General features: G+C 44.9%; 1 protein-coding gene across 3 annotated transcripts in view; it reads right to left on the bottom strand.

Annotated features, from left to right (window-relative positions):
* LOC130382269 (syntaxin-binding protein 5-like) overlaps nt 1–2,404 on the bottom strand; it is a 28,167-nt gene extending 25,763 nt beyond the window's left edge. For all 3 annotated transcript variants that reach the window (XM_056589908.1, XM_056589906.1, XM_056589907.1), the window contains exons 1-2: nt 1,897–2,404; nt 647–744 (exon numbers count right to left, since the gene is read on the bottom strand). In XM_056589908.1, coding sequence (XP_056445883.1) covers nt 647–744; nt 1,897–2,034 — 236 coding nt within the window. In that variant the 5' untranslated portion in view covers nt 2,035–2,404. The remainder of the gene's footprint in view (nt 1–646; nt 745–1,896) is intronic.
* Nucleotides 2,405–17,687: the final 15,283 nt, after the last annotated feature.

Below are 17,687 nucleotides of genomic sequence, written 5' to 3'. Positions count from 1 at the left end.
TGCATTGGATGATGAAAAACTTTGGACTTTTACTACAACTCATGGAGGGACAATCATGACTAACTTGGACCCTGCGTCCATAAAGGCCACGAGACCATCAGCAGGAAGCGCAAGATACGATCAGAATATGTTCTGCTTGACTGCAAAGACTGCAAGCCTTGAAGATAAAAGAGCACAACTTTAGAAACCCCAGCTGATAGAAACAGTACATTATCATATTAGCATATTATCATATCTAATTGTATATGAACACAATTAGAACACAACATCAACCAGCTCCAATTAAGATTCTCCATTTCGGACAATCGTCTCCCCGAAAAACAGACGTGGAGATAGCTCAGCTTGATATATCTATATAGTGGTTGTTTGGTCAAAGGGCGGGTTTCAGGACATTGTTTTTTCAGGAGGATACGCGACACCCAACAGAACCAACCCTGCAGTGACTACTCCACAAAGTGTACGCGTGAAAATGTGTTTTGCCAACTCGACATTTCCAAGTAATTGAGATTGGGCCAGATTTCCCGCCCAGTCTGGGAACACGGTTCCCCCCCCCCCCCCCGCCTTTATTCTCAATTGCTTTGCTTTTGATTCGCCATGATCAGTATAAAGTACAAATAAAATAAATCAATAAATACATGGAGGATACAGTCTCAATGCTCCACCCAGCGTCCCCACGGCCAGGATCTTCTGCACAGGGTCAAAGGTCATGGAGGATGGTTGATGTGGAAAGCCATGACGCACAGTCTGCAGGGGAGAGGGAGCAGGAGAGCAAAACTAAATCACACTGGCACTCTCCTCACCATCCTCTTCCTCCATCGTCATCGTCCTCCTCACCATCATCATCATCATCATCATCATCATCATCATCATCATCATCATCATCATCATCATCATCGCCTGCTGCACAATAAAAAATGTACCAGAGCCTAAAAGCTGGCATTAACTGGAAGAAACTTGAAGTAAATGTGGAGCATTTCACAGGCAGAGTGATCCATCAATGTTGGGAGAATGGGTGTCATCTGAATGAATGGAATAAAAAGGCTAACACAGAGATGCAACAAACATGATAGCAGAAGCCTCAAAGCAGAAGCCTTTGCATGCCAGCCAAATAAACCTTGATGTTAAAAGTTTGGGGGGGTTACGTTCGAAACACAGTGGATCACATGCAGCAAAAAAAATAGGAATTCTGTAGATAAGACATAACAAAGCTAGTTATGGGATTGTGCATCCATGACCTCAATCAAATGGTTCAGGGATAAAATTATGCATGATCCGATGCCCTGCCCAGTAACCTGGTGAGCTGACTTATCCCAATCTCAGTTTGGGGGCCGCAGCTGCTGGGCCGCCAGCTGGCTCGCACCCCGCAACTTTAATACGAGCGATGTACACAGGAGCCATAATAAGAAAGAAGCCTAAAGCAAGGGGTCACACTTAATACAAAGGAAATGGTCCATTATTTTGTCGATGTAGCACATTTCAAGCATATGTTTTCTAGATAACAATGCCCAAATCAAGAAGGCATGCTACATAATGAGTACAACATTTCTAGGCTCACTGCAGAGACGGATGAACTGGTTGGCCCTGCTCATTCACTGACTCGGGGCGATCATTCAGTGCAACGCAAACAGCCGTGGTGGTGCGGACGTCTCGCTACAACAGCGGTAAATAAAGCGCCCCGCCATGGACCAGCTGATTAAAACAATCCCTGCCGACGGGATATCACCCCTGACACAAGTGATGCGTATGGCTGCAGGTGCATTGTGCATGCATTGGGCAGACAGTACTCAGCATGTGATCCGAATAGCATTGAGCCAGGCCAGGCTGTCATCTGTCATCATGTCGGTCGGTTGAGCAGTATGCAAAAACAGTCGCTAGCCGATATGAGGCGAAGCCCACCTTGCAAAGCTGGAAATGCTCCGACTGAAGACTCTCTTGGACCAGCTCGCTGTCTCGGCTCCCCGGTGCCGCCGGGGCGGACGAGGAAGAAGACGCCGTCAAGCCGTCCAGCACCTTCCTGATGTTAAACTTCTTCATTTTCCACCGTTGAAATTGAGAACGGAGGGTGAGGGTGTGGGTGACAGATCAACTAAGGGGAGGGGGGGGAGGAGGGGGTAGCTTGCTAGCGTACTAGCCCAAGACGCACACTTAATATCTCTTTTTAATCTCCCATGTTATGGAAGGTGTCGCCGACGAGCTCCCTGCGAGGCACGGCGGAGCGCCGCGCGTGGACATGGATCAGCGAGCGGTTCTCTTCCGATTGCGGGCGTTAATCCACCATGGACGGGGGCATCTGTGACATGATTCGGTCGGGATGGTCGGTTTCCGTGAGTGAGCTGTTTCCCTGGGCTGAGGGCTCAGCTGCTGGTAGCACACACTGGCTACGGAAACAGTAGAGTTGCGGCGCGGTGTGAGTCTGCGCCGAGCGACGGACACCCGGATGACAGCTCTGGTGGTGACCATGGGAGGTGGTGGTGACCATGGGTGGTGAGATGGTGTGGTGACAGTGGTTGTGATGGTGGTGATGGAGGTGGAGACCATCGGTCGTGACCTTGGGTGGTGGTGGTGGTGGTGACCCTGGATGATGGTGACCATGGGTGGTGCTGGTGATGGTGATGGTGGTGATGACCGTGGTGATGGGTGATGGTGGTTGATGGGTGTTGAGGGCTATTGCTGTCACTGGTTTAAGCTGATGAAAATATTTTGCGTTGATATGATTCAAATTAATGCAAACGTCAGTAAATTCTTTCCAATCCAAACGATTCATTTGGCATTTGTCTTCATTCATTTCAGTTTGATTTTAAATTAGACAAAATAATACAAAGATTACATATGTCAATTGTATTTTTATCTGGGGAATAGTTTAGGATAAGGCCTATATTTAAATATTATACAAATATTTTAAAAGGAAACATAAATAAATAAACAAAAATAAATAATAGATAAATAAACAAAAAAATAGACAAATAAATAAATGAAACGCTTGACTTGAAACTACAAACATAATTTTTGTTCACCAACTAGGCCCATAGGAGGGTAATAGGATACACGAAATGTGTCTGGGTCAGGACCCATTGTGTACCTTATTTCCTCATACCCCAGGTGTCTGTCGACGGGACACGCCTGCTTATCTCACTTGGTTTTACCTGCTATTACCCAAAGCAACCCGATTAGGCTCAACATTGCTTTGAAATGATTCTATGACAATTGAACTGATAAGGCCAGTAATTCAGATTCTACACTGATATTAACAACACACTCCCTCAAAGCTAATTTCTTCCGTTTTCCTTTATGAATTGCCTCGAAAGGAAATGTTCACAGTCACGGTACAAACTGAAGGTCAAACAAGTTCGAGATCATCAAATGTCATCAAATGTCCTTATATATATATATATATATATATCAAACTTCAATAAATAAGGATAGAAATACCCGATTTAAATACAAAGAAAGGATAAGTAGCGTTCAGGTGAACGATGCCTCTTGTAATGGGTTCTTTATGTGCGCCTTCACACTTTGTACACTAGGTGATGCTGTCTACTAACTATATGTCCTAAGAACCAAGCACAATGACGCATAAAGAGCACTAGTGTAAAACTAGTCCAATTGATTCCCGTTGAGGCGAGATGATATTAACGGACTGATATTAATCTTTCTGCAAAAAAAACGGCAAATAATTACATAATAGAAATTAAAATGGGAATAACAGAAGTAGTTGAAGCACAAAATGAACAGGCTTTCGGGTAAAGTGTGTCAATGAAGACAAGACATGAGACATAGAAAGGAAAAACAGTCAGCATTGGCCCTGTTAACCTCGTTATACTTGAATAACTTGCAGATCTTGCCAAGTTGCCATCATAACTATACGAAAGTTGCGGGCAAAATCTACGCTCACAGGAGGGCAGACAGAATAGCGGCCATGTCAGTAATGAAAGCTTTGAGATTCATTACTTGTTTTAAAAGTTACATCTGTGTGTCCAAATAATGAAGATGTCATTGTGTTTACAGTTTTTTCCTATCGTTTTCGGTCATGTACCCATACTATGGTCACTTTTCCCTATCACTTAACACAGTGGGCTTTAGAGACACACACCTCTGCATATCTGTTAACCTTTGGTGCAAAATGCAATACAACAACCACACCACAAACAATGCTGCCATAACTTAACACATGTTTCCTCTCAGAACACTATGACCTAAAAAACACTAACATCTTGAAGCATTGCCAATTGCATATATAAAATGTTGCTGTGTCCTCCAGTTTGGCATAGATTTCCTGTAGTGTTGCATTGAAAAAAAGAGAAAAAACACAGACAAACACTTCTTTGGACTACTGTAATAAAGTTTGTAATATTACAGTATGACAATCCAAGCCAAGTATCTGCTGACAGTGTTCATATGTCGGTTTACCTCCCACAAAAGATGTCACAATTGAGTGTGGTAAATGTAATTGTAAATAGAGTAAATACTGTAAGTGTTTTATGAGAAACTGAGAATAACAATTTTCAGTTTTTGTAATGCAAATTACATACAGTAAGTACGTAATATATGATCCAGAAACAAATCACAAACACAACAATTTTTTTCACTGTGCTTTACTTTTTGGAGATTTTGTCACAGTGCAAGTGTTACACAAAACAGAAAATACATTACAAAGTCCAAAAATGTGTTATAACAAAAAATGCAATGCACAAAACCTGCACATACTGTATATTACAGTAGCCCAACAGTGGCGCAGAATTGGGCTAATCCCTCCTATCCTCCGCATTTGGCCACAAATTTTCATCTACGTCGCAACGTATGGTTTCTCTTGCCATACAACGTGGATAAAATCTTTTGGAATGCCTTATCCAGGCCTGGATATCTTCTGGGGCTATGTCCATACACCCAGCAGCCATTGCCTCTAATAGGGACATCTGGTCCTGAGGGCGGTGGTCATAGACCTTCCATCTCCACGCCAAAAATAATTCCTCGATGGGGTTGAGGAAAGGAGAGTAAGGCGGAAGGAAAAGTGACATCATCCTAGGATGCGGCGCGAACCACCCTGTGACTTGCCGGGAGTGGTGAAAGGCCACATTGTCCCATACAATTACATACGTTGGTAGATTCTGCCTGTCTAAATATTTAACCAATTTTTTTTTCTTATTCAAACATGTAACTTCATTTGTCTGTCCAAATGCAGCATCTTTCCATCTACAGTGATCTAAATTACGGTTAGGTTTTGAACAGAAAGTTCACTGTTTTGAACAAAGTATCTAAACATTGGTAAAATATGCTGTAGTTCCACAGCGTTTTGCCGGTAGTGAACATTGACTGGGGCAGGTATCCATGAAATTTGGAAGAAGGCGTCATTGCCAGCATTTGTATCTTAGCATAGGGGCAAGTAACCACAGTTTGGTTCACATGGTCTACTGGTATGCTCACTGTGTGAAGTGTTTAGGGAATGTGAACATGGTTTAGGTAAATTGCCTAAAACGATGGGAAAAAACTGTAATGTGACAGAAGGGATAGAGTCTCTGAGTCTCATGTGAGATTTGAACATTCTTGTCTATTCTGAGAACAGTCTTTTGTCAAACAATTCCTAAAGTTAAAATTGGTATGGGTTTGTGCCTGACATGAGATTAAGTTATAAACTGGAGTATAAGTGTCTGGTGTGAAAAGTGTTTGGGCATTTGCATCTCTGTTAGACTCCTGAATCTAGGTCTTCTGGTATCTGGGACAACACTCCATAATTAGCAGTAGTGTGATATACTCCCAGTCAGTTATCCTAAGGCTGGCTTCTGCCATGCCCAGTAACAAACGTCATAGTGCAGCTTGCCTCTCAACTCGCCCTGTACGCCAAACGCACGGCCAAGGCGGGTGTGACCAAAGTGACGTATTGAAGAACAGGAAAAGCCTTCCATGCTCAAGGTTAACTTGCTCCTGACCTAGCGTACTAGTCTACCTGTGTGCATTTCAAGACGAGTGGAAAATAGTTTGTGTGTGTTTGGATGTGGAGCAGTTCCCCTGGCACAAACTGAAAGGACACCTGAAAGTTTACCTGCTGTTTGGGACAGCTAAGAATACAAAGGGACATTGAACTCTCTCCTCACTGGTTATATTGTGACATGGTTTCAAAAACACACAACGAATAATGTCAATGGTCCAACTATTCTGTGTTTTTTTCACAAAAATTTAGCTTATGTGATAGACATAAGCTGAAAACAAGATAAAAAAAAAGAATATAAAGAAAAGCAAGATGGTGCCCCTTTAAACAAAGTTATATATGACTATATGTGTTGTATATCATGTTATTAACTAAAGTAATCTAATCGGTACAGTTCTCTGCACATTGAACACACACTGGAAAAAGGGTTTTATGCCGCACTTCATCTGATTATTATTTTGTAATTCAATTCAAATAAACATTTTTTGTTTTATTTTTAAAATAACTTTTTTTTATTTCAAAATACTGTGAAATATAGATATTTTTAGTTAGGAGTTCAATTAAGAAATATCTATTTTCACAAATGTAAAATGTCAAGGTTACGTACAAGCCTGCGCATGCGCATTAAATACAAAGACGCTTACGACCTATGCTTACGACTACTGGACCAAACCGCAGTGTTGCCAACTTAGCGATTTTGTCGCTATATTTAGCTACTTTTCAGACCCCTTTGGCGACTTTTTTTTCAAAACAGCGACAAGCGACAAATCTAGCTTCTTTTTCAGCTGCTATTGGTGACTTTTGGCGACTTTTTGAGGTGAAAGCACTAGCCTTGACCAGAGTGATGATGACTCACTGGCGGCAGTAGCTCAGGTGGTAGAGCGGGTTGGCTGTTCAATCCCCGGCTTCACCAAGCAGTGTATCGAGGTGTCTTTGGCAAAGCACCTAACCCTGACTGATGTCGCGATGTGATGTCGAATCCAGACAGAAGCGCCTCAAGGCCATGAAGCGGCGAGAGCCGAGCGGGAAAAAATGATGATGATGATGTATACAATAAAGAGAAACAATTGTTTGATTAAATTGTAATCTTTTTGATTGGATAAACCAAATTATTTCTGATAGATATTTCTTAAATGAGAACCAATTGTTGGAGTGAATCAATATTTTTTTGTTTAGGATTTAACATACGATTTAAATGTATTAACTTCATTCAAAGAATAGAATTATACTTGGTGCCAAGTTGTATTATTTTGTTTTTATGAACATAGGAAATATTGTTTGAGGCAAGCTATATATTTGTCATTGGCTCAAGTTATGTAATATAGATGTGAACCATTACCCATGTTTTTTTTACTTGGTTCAACAGAAGGCTTTTTCCAGTGCAGCACACTCACAGCTCAGCCCCCAAAGTGGCCGTAGAAGAGCTTGAGTTCTGAGGCCCCCGCCACCTCCCAGAGATACCCACAGAACATGTCAGTTTACCTCCACTTCCACCTGCTGTTTGCTAACGTCAGGAATGGCTTTTATTGCTGAACTCCAGCCTAATTGGACGACTCCTATAGCCCCAGTGAGCTAACAGCGAGCTAAGTAGCAGATAATCATATCATATGCACCTTCATCATCGCAGCCCAACAAGGCTCCACACACAGAACAGGCCGTTACTCAAAATGTCAACATGCCAGATAGTTTTTTTTGTTTCCTTCACCATTGGTGTGAAGGACCCCCCCTTTCAGTCTAGATTGAAGGACTATGTTTCATTCTTAAGCCTTCTTTGTGTGGGAGTGTGTCTGGAGGATGGCTGGTTTAGGCTGCCTCCCCTTGCCAAGTGGGATGGGAACCTGGGGCTGGATGAGGCTGCACACCTGTTGCACCTTGAGTAATCAGTGTGCACATGTTAAACCAGACATCTCCACACACACTCAGGGAGAGATGTCCTGCTGGCAACATGGAGCACCGGCGCCATGTATCATAAGCTGCAAACCGTACAATAAACCGCCTTTCAACACCATCATCCTGTGTCCTTTGTCTGGAGGAGCCCGGTCAAAGTCACCTTGGTTGGGTATGGCAGCCACCTGGGAGTTGACGTGCAGCATGGATCTGGCTACATTATGCAGTCCATTTAAAGAAAACTTGTATCGTGCAAAGTTTTTTCTAAACCATTATAAATTCACCACTTACTTCCTAAGTGTACTTGTGTTCATGTTCCAAATCCTAATCGACACTTTTTAAAACCCAGAATAAACACACAAGCACGCACCTTTTGACAGGGTTAGTGTTAGGTAACGTAGGCTTCATGAGCTGAACAGAGCTGACGGGAACCTTACCACACACACCGGCCATAGCTCCCTACACTACACCAAAATACTTTATTTGAATGAACATCAGAAATGTTTTGTTGTAAATGACTGCATAGCTAAAATTGTGCTTTATATTTTTGCTCTAAAAAGCCTAATGTGTAGACTGAATCAAAATGACATACGTCATACATAAACGTATAATCGGACTCCGATTTCCAAAAAAAATCATCAGCTGGGTGTAAAAACTGGGAATGTAATACAGATTTTTCCCAGCAGCCATTGCACCATGCTGTTCAGTTTATAAGTGTGAAACATTGATAATCATCAAAATGAGCTCAACATCTCGAATCTAACAAGGTGATTGGGAGATGGGCTCAGCAGAACACCAGCAAAGCAGAATATGAACTCCCCGGGACGGGAGTCTTACTCTATTACCAACCAGTGGAAACCAGAGGGTGATCCTAAATCATTCTCTAACATTGGTAGCCTCTATCTGTGAAGTTCTGGCTTGTCTTGTCACACACACACACACACACACACACACACACACACACACACACACACACACACACACACACACACACACACACACACACACACACACACACACACACACACACACACACATCCCACTACAGTTGGATCTGTTTGTGTTTGTGTGGTTATGAGTCTCAGAACAACCGGACCAGCAGCATTGTGATTGGGCGGGCTGGCTCACTTTGATCATGTCCCCAGCCTGACAGTCCTCATTAAGCTGTCCTTTGTCAGCGAGCATCATGTGTTTGACGTTGACTCATCAATATTCATGTTGTCCTACATATACAGCCGCAGAGAGAGAATACCATATCTGGTCAACTGCAGGTGTGATTGGCTGTGTCATTAAGCAGAATAAGATAATAAGGATGAAAAGAAAAAATTTACATTAGTTCTGAATTGAATGAGTAAATTAAGAGTTAACTAATGAATACCATTACTATTGGTGTTCATGTTTACTATTGGGGTTTATGTCAACTATACATAATGTTGTTGTTAACTGAGGCATTCATTTATATATACATCAATAAAGTATGTAAAAACAGACGTTTTTTGTTGTCTTTAAAAGGATCTGAACATTGACTTTAGCGAGTTTGTGTTAATGATTAAAGACACTCACACACTATCTCTCTGATGCACGCACACACACACACACACACACACACACACACACACACACGCACACGCACACGCACACACACACACACACACACACACACATACTCTCTCTGTCACTGAAACATACTCTCTCTCTCACTCATACACAAACATTATCTCTCTGACACACACACAGACATACACGCACGCACGCACGCACGCACGCACGCACGTCTTACTCTATTACCCACCAGTGGAAACCAGAGGGTGATCCTAAATCATTCTCTAACATTGGTAGCCTCTATCTGTGAAGTTCTGGCTTGGCTTCACACACACACACACACACACACACACACACACACACACACACACACACACACACACACACACACACACACACACACACACACACACACACACACACACACACACACACACACACACAACCCTAACTCCAACACAATCAGGCCTGGAGTTAAGATCACAATGTTTGTTGGAACTACGTCCTGTGGATGGATTTGTTTATTTTTTTTTGCAGCTGAAGTTCGACTCATCATTGAAATAGCCAAGCCTGGCCGAGGTCTGCAGAGTCGGAAATATAACTTAAAACTCAATATATACATATTTATAACATAACGTTATCCTGTGTTAACATGGATAACATATAACGTTATCCAGGACAGTGCTTGGTAACACTCAACAACATGGCTGGTTCACTATGCATACACTAAGCTGGGATACTTTCTTAATTCGAGGGCCCCTATTTTGTTAGGTTGATTGTTATGTATGAATAAAGCCGCAGTGTCACAGAGCTCTAGTCAGAGCTTCCTACTCCATTTATTCAACCAACTAACTCACGCATGCGCGACTCACATCAAGAGTGCAAAACCAATTAGAACATGGCATGTCGTAAACATACGTAACATAACATGCATTGTTACAGCTATGTCAAACATAACATTCCCCCCCCCCTTCACAAGAATTCAAGTGTGATACTCAGTCTCAAAGTCCTGAAGACGCCCAGGCTGGTTCTGTGCACGGACCGGGCGGGGCTCAGGTGGGGCACTGGTCTCAGGGTTGGGCTCCGGGGCCCCTTGCTGGGCAGGAGGCGATGGTGCATCACTTTGCAGTGAATCCCAGGCCGCAGAAAGGTCTGACTGCCAGGCTGAAGAAGCTGTCGCAGGAGCTGTGCTCAGGCCAGGTGCAGGAGGAGCTAAAACCTTGCGCAGGCGGCTGCCATGCCAGCGGGTACCATCTACGAGCCTGAGGGTGGCAGGGCCAAGCTGCTGGCTGACTTGCATTGGTTCCGACCAGAATGACACCAGCTTGTTGTTGCGATGGGGTTGTCGAATTCTGACCCAGTCTTGAGCGGCAATGGATGGTGGTCTGGCTCGCTGCCTCCGGTCAAGTTGGTTCTTCTTCTGGCCCTGACCTATATTGACCCTTGCTTGGGCCGGGTGCACTGGATCAGACCAGGGTGAAGCCTGTCCAGCGGCAACTGTAGCTCCCGCCCCAGCAGGAGGAAGGCCGGAGAGACCCCAGTGGTCGCGTGGGGGGTAGCAGGGTAGTGTAGTAGTGACTGGAGAAGACTGGTGTTGAACGTGCACCCTTGAGCCAGGTGGGCCCTAATTCCATTCTTTAGTGACTGATTTAGCCGTTCGACCATACACTGATTTATAGAAAGCTGTGCGAATATGGTGAATTCCTTACTCTTTCAGGTAGGAACAAAGTTCGTGAGACACCATTTGGGGCCCCTTTGTCAGTGGTGATTTTCTTAGGCAGACCCCAGCGAGCGAACAGGGAGTCTAAGTTGTTAACCAGTACCCCAGCCGTAACTGTGCCGGCTGCTGCCACCTCTGGCCACTTGGAGTGGAGGTCGTAGGTCACCAAAAGAAATCTCTGGTGGTGCGGCACTCCCTTCAGCTCACAAAAGATGTCGAGTTGAAGCTGCTCCTAGGACTGAGGGGGGACGGAAATTCCAGGGGCTGCATGGGTGGGGGCGGGGCTGGGGCCCTGGTCTTGCCGCTGAGAAGGCAGGCAGTGCAGTCTCAGGGGTCTCAATGTCTCTGTCAATCCCCGGCCACCATACCAGGTCCCGGCATCGTTGCTTGAGCCTGTGGCCCTCATGCGCCATAGCAAGGACACGTGCCCGAAGAACACTTGGGACCACAGTGCAGAGCCCTCTCGCAACACAGGAGTCGTTCCAGCATGCAAGTTGTTCGCGGTCCCTGAAGTAGGCCGAAAGATTGCCCGGCACGTTGTTAGGCCAGCAGTTCCTGATGTACGAGGCCACCAGGGAAAGAGCAGGGTCGGCGGCTGAGGCGTCCTGCAGCTCACTCAGTGACACATTATACAGAAGCTGTATAATGTTATGCTCTGCTTCGTCATGCACGAGTGCTGTAGACTCTGGTGTGGGTGCGATGATGGAGCGAGATAGCAGGTCGGCTACTACGTTGCCCCTTCCTGGTGTGAACTATTCCCAAAAATTTTACTGATGTAGGCGGTCGGCCCAGCGGTGCAATCTGAGTGGTTTGTGGCCGGTGCCTGACGTGGCCAAGGGCTTGGTGATCAGTCCTTAACACAAATTCACGTCCATACAGGTACATGTGCCAGCTTTCACAGGCCCAGAGACAAGCCAGTGCCTCCCGCTCTCCCACAGAATACCGTTGTTCCGTAGGGCTGAGTGCATGGGAAGCAAAAGCGATTGGCCTTTCCAGACCCACACAAAACATATGAGTAATCCAAGGCATTTAATGACTGGGATAAGAAAATAATTACTTTCCCTCCATTGACTCCCATTAATTTTTTTCGGTCTCATAGGTCCCATGAGCAATGGCGGCTTACGAGCTCTACAGAGCTTGTAAGCTCTATAGAACTCGTAAGTCCCGCCCCTTCCGGTGGTCCCCATGGGACCTATGAGATCGTAAAATATGAATGGGTTTCAATGCAGAGAAAGAATTTATTATCTGGTCCCAGTCTTTTTATGCACCGGATTACACATATGTTGTCTGTGGATTTAAATTAGGCCTATAATTTTTCATGTCAAGAGTTTGACAGTTTATTCAATTAGAGGCTGTAGAGAAAACACAATTAGAAAAGGCGTGTTCATGGTCCTGGTGATAACGAGATGGCTCACCACCAGTGATGACGCTTATGCTTGCGCGTGTTCCCGATAGCGACCGTTTATGTGCACTCCGTTGGGAATCGAAAAGTTATTCACAGCAGGTTTTTTTGTCCTATAAAAAAGTCAGAACTAAACAGAAATTAGTAGGATCAGTTTCAAGTTCGAACGCCTTTATTTCCTTGTAGCCTATCACCTATCTGTTTGCTTGACCCATTACTGTGAAATATAGATATTTTTAATTAGGAGCTCAATTAAGAAATATCCATTTTGACAAATGTAAAATGTTAAGGTTGTGTATTCAACTGATTAATACTTTTGTCATTCAATCCAAATATTTTTTTTTGTTTTCATCCTAAAACACTGTTATAATTGATTAGGAGCTCAATTTAGAAATATTTGTTCTGACAAATGTACAATTTCAAGGTTTCGTACAAGCCTGCATATGCGCATTAAATACAAAGACGCTTACGTCTTACTGGACCAAACCGCAGTGTTGCCAACTTAGCGATTTTGTCGCTATATTTAGCTACTTTTCAGACCCCTTTGGCGACTTTTTTTCAAAACAGCGACAAGCAACAAATCTAGCTTCTTTTTCAGCTGCTATTGGTGACTTTTGGCGACTTTTGGAGGTGAAAGCACTAGCCTTGACCAGAGTGACGATGACTCACTGGTTCTGTGAGCTAGGACAGTCTGTCTGTGTCTGGAGGGAGGTCTGGAGTAGGTCTAACTCTGCCCTTTAGATTGTTAATATAAATGGTATATTGTGTGGCGGAAGTAGCCCAGGTGGTAGAGCGGGTTGGCTGGTATCCCGAAGGTTGTTGGTTCGATCCCCGGCTTCACCAAGCGGAGTAGCGAGGTGTCTTTGACAAAGCACCTAACCCTGACTGATGTCGCGATGTGATGTTGAATCCAGACTGAAGCGCCCCAAGGTCATGAAGCGGCGAGAGCCGAGTGGGAAATAATGCTGATGATGATGTATACAAAAATATGTTTTGTTTAAAAATGTTCATGTTTAAATGAGAAACAATTGTTTGATTAAATTGTAATCTTTTTGATTGGATAAAACAAATTATTTCTGATAGATATTTCTTAAATGAGATACAATTGTTGGAGTGAATCAATATTTTTTTGTTTAGGATTTAACATACGATTTAAATGTATTAACTTCATTCAAAGAATATAATTATACTTGGTGCCAAGTTGTATTATTTTGTTTTTATGAACATAGGAAATATTGTTTGAGGCAAGCTATATATTTGTCATTGGCTCAAGTTATGTAATATAGATGTGAACCATTACCCTTGTTTTTTTAAATTGATTCAACAGAAGGCTTTTTCCAGTGTACCAGAGTGGGGGGGACGTATATCATTCGCGTCGGAGGAGCGAGGAGCTGTAGTTCACAAAGCGGCCTCACACAAAAGCTAACATTATCAAACTTATTCGCGATAAATTGTAGTTTTCATTGCATGAAAAATTATCATTTGAATCCACAAAAAACATATGTGCAATCCGGAGCATATAAAGAATGGGACCAGACAATAAAAACGTCCTCTTCATTGAAACCCATTCATATTTTACGATCTCATAGGTCCCATGGGGTCTACCGGAAGGGGTGGGACTTACGAGCTCTACGGATGAAAATTGACACATTGATTGATGAATTGCTTGAACGATCATGGAGACTCCCACAATGCGTCTTTCACATCATTGTACTGTAAAACCTAAATACAGTAGGTTATTGTCTGAATTTCGCTGTGACATCCATTCAGACACAAGTATAGTATCTAGCCGCTGCCTATCCATGAGGTAGTCACTCAACAATTCTTCACATGCTGTGTTTGATTCACTTGTATATCTGTTTCGGAACCAAAACTATGACTACGTCCATGGTTATAAACAAACGTCGTACTCATATGCTCATAATCCTAAATTATATTTAGAGGGCCTAGGCTAGCATAATGCAAAGCAAAGCCCTATAGCAGGGGTGTAGCCATCATTTCAGAAGTGAGGGGGACAAATTGTTCAGAGGTCTATTGAGTGATTTATCATCCTCTCGCATTCAGTTGCACCTCTCCTTAGTGGCTAAAGAACCACATAACCACAAACAGCACAGCAACAGGGGACGACTTTACTTCTTTAAAATGATATACTATCAAAATCTAAAATCTAAAGCTGCCAAACTCTGGTTGAGTTGACACTGAATGACCGTCGAGCATCTACAGGGTAAGTAGCCAGATAATTAAGTGCCAAATGACAACACTGAACACGAAAAGTTCTGTAAAACACCATTCCTGTTTCAAATTATCAGCACCAAAATGGAATGGAAGTGACAAGGTAACAGTGTTACCTTGTCATATAAGCAACATAATTTAATTTAATGACAAGAAGTGACAAGTGAAAGTGACAACAATAAACATCTCGACATGAAGATGTAGCAATTTGACATTTGCTGTCGTCAACTATGACAGCAAACGAGGTGAATACAAAAGCAGTGTGCTTGGTATGTAATCAGCAAGTTTCATTGCTCAAAGAATATAATATTCGGCGCCACTATGAGACTCAGCATAAAGAAAAATGTCACCAATTGAATTTTCTGATGGTTAGTTCGTGAAAACATGCATACTGAAGGCTGCAGAAGTAGTGTTCCCTGAATAGCGATCTGCCTGGAGGTTTCAGGTCTTCAGTGAACTAGAGAAGGAATTTGCCGTTTTTCGCCCGCCATTTACAGTCAAGCCTTCTGACATGCCTGTGTGATACCATTATGAAGGAGAAATTTGCGTCTGTTGGCTTGGACACATTTTATCAATATCTCTTGCCAGGGTACCCCAAATTAACATCCCTAGCTGCAAAGGTTTTATCCATGTTTGAGACTATCTATCATTGTGAACAGGTGTTCTCTGTAATGAACCTAAATAAAACAAAGGACCGCTCAAGGTTAACAAACACACACTTGATAGACATTGTGAAATGTGCTGCTACTCAGGATTTGACACCTGATATTGATGCACTCGTAAAGGCTAAAAAATGCCAAGTTTCAGGAGCAAGCAGCAGCAAATGGACTGCAGTGAAAAAAAAAAAAGGTTAATCAGCAAGTAGGCCTGGGCATAATTCTTGTGATGCTATTTCAGAAATGTTTGCACTCTGATGAATACAGATCTTTGAAAATAAGGTTTACTCAGGTTTCATGTTAAAAGACAATGAATATTGTGCAGTATATCATTCTGTCACGGTCTGTCCGCCACGCCCCCTTCACCCTCGCAGCTGGGCTGCGTCAGGTGGTTAGTGGAGCCTTTAAGTTGACTGAACACTGTTCTCCTGTTGCCAGATTGTCTTCGCTGTTGGTTCATGCAAGTCTCTCCAGCTATTCGCCTGTCTCCTGTTCCCGGTTTACCGATCCTGCCTGTTCCCGACTACGTTCCCCGCCTCGTCCTACTGGATCCTCGTTCGCCTGTCTCCTGTCCCGGCTTCCCGACCCTGCCTGTCCCCGACCACGTCCCCCGTCTCGTCCTACTGGACCCTCGTTCGCCTGTCTCCTGTCCCGGCTCCCCGACCCTGCCTGTCCCCGACTACGCTCCCCGTCTCGCCCCTCTGGATCCTCGTTCGCCTGTCTGCTGCCCCGGTTTCCCGATTCTGCCTGCCCCCGACTACGTTCTTCGCCCCGTCCCCGTTGATTTGCTTGACGAAGTAAAAATCGGATTATCATTGTGTTTGCTGGTCTCTGAGTCGTGCTTTTGGGTTCAAATCTGCCAGTCTCTTCAGTGGAGCGTGACAGTACAATCTGGCCGCAACATGAACCCAGCCGACTCAGATTCTTTCCAGAATGAACTACAGGCGCAAGGCAGCGTCCTGCAACGCCATGACCTACAACTTACCTCCATGGCGGAGAACCTGCAGACGCTGGTCGCCCGCCACGAGAGCAGCATGGAATCGGTCCGGGATCACTTGCGGAGGTTACCCGTCGCCGCTCCTCATCCCGGTTCCTCTTCAACGTCTGAGGCTCGTGTGCCCCCTCCGGAGCGCTGCTCCGGGGCTCCTGGTTCTTGTCGCCCCTTCCTGGTGCAGTGCTCCCTCTCCTTCGAACTCCAACCCTCAGCCTTTCCCACTGAGCGGTCCCGGGTGGCTTACATTGTCTCTTTGCTCACCGGAAGAGCCAGGGACTGGGGAACCGCCGAATGGGAGAGGGACTCGCCTATCTGCGCTTCGGTTAGTGCTTTCTCTACGGAGTTCCGTAAGGTTTTTGATCATGAGACTCCGGGTAGGGAGGCAGCTCGGGGGTTGCTGAATTTAACCCAAGGTGGGAGAACCGTCGCGGATTACGCTATCGAGTTACGCACAATCGCGGCTGATAGTAGCTGGAACGCCCCCTCCCTCATAGACGCCTTCTACCATGGGCTCTCCGGCCGCATCAAGGACGAGCTGGCAGCCCGGGATCTCCCTACTGACCTGGACCCCCTGGTAGCCCTTGCCGTTCGCATCGACGGACGTCTCAGGGAACGGTGGAGGGAGAGAGCCCAGGTTTCAGTCTCTCCAGCGCCGCCCCATTCTCCGCGAGATCCTCAGCCGCCTCCAACTTCTCAGCACGCCCCTAGTGGCTCACCTGAGCCTATGCAGCTGGGTCGGTCTCAGCTATCCATGGAGGAGAGGCAGCGCCGTTTACGTGCGAACCAATGCATGTACTGCGGTCAGGACGGCCATTTTGTTTCGGCTTGTCCAGTAAAAGGCAGGGCTCACCAGTCATCCAGAGGGCGCTGGTGAGTCGGACCGTGAACTTTGAAATGCCCTCTCGACCTCTGCTCCAGGCTCGTTTCCACTACTCCGGGCAGGACCACACATTCAGTGTCCTCATAGACTCCGGTGCCGACGCCAATCTCATGGACATGTCGCTGGCCACCCAACTGGAGATTGGACGCGAGCTCCTGGAGAAACCCATCCTCGCCACGGCCCTCGACGGCCGTCTTCTTTGCCGGGTTACTCACCGATCTGTTCCCCTCCGAATGAGCATGTCAGGTAATCACACCGAGACACTTGCCTTTCACCTCATTCACTCTCCTCAACAGCCAGTCATTCTGGGGTATCCCTGGTTAAGAAGACACAATCCACACATAGACTGGTCTACAGGAACCATCCTACAGTGGAGTTCACATTGTCATGCTGTCTGTCTTAAAGCTGCATTTTCGCCTGCCCCTAGTCCGCCTGCCCTTTCAGATTTCCC

Source organism: Gadus chalcogrammus, chromosome 5 (genome assembly GCF_026213295.1).
Source record: "Gadus chalcogrammus isolate NIFS_2021 chromosome 5, NIFS_Gcha_1.0, whole genome shotgun sequence".
NCBI lineage: Eukaryota > Metazoa > Chordata > Actinopteri > Gadiformes > Gadidae > Gadus > Gadus chalcogrammus.
This window is presented reverse-complemented; position numbering and strand designations above follow the sequence as displayed.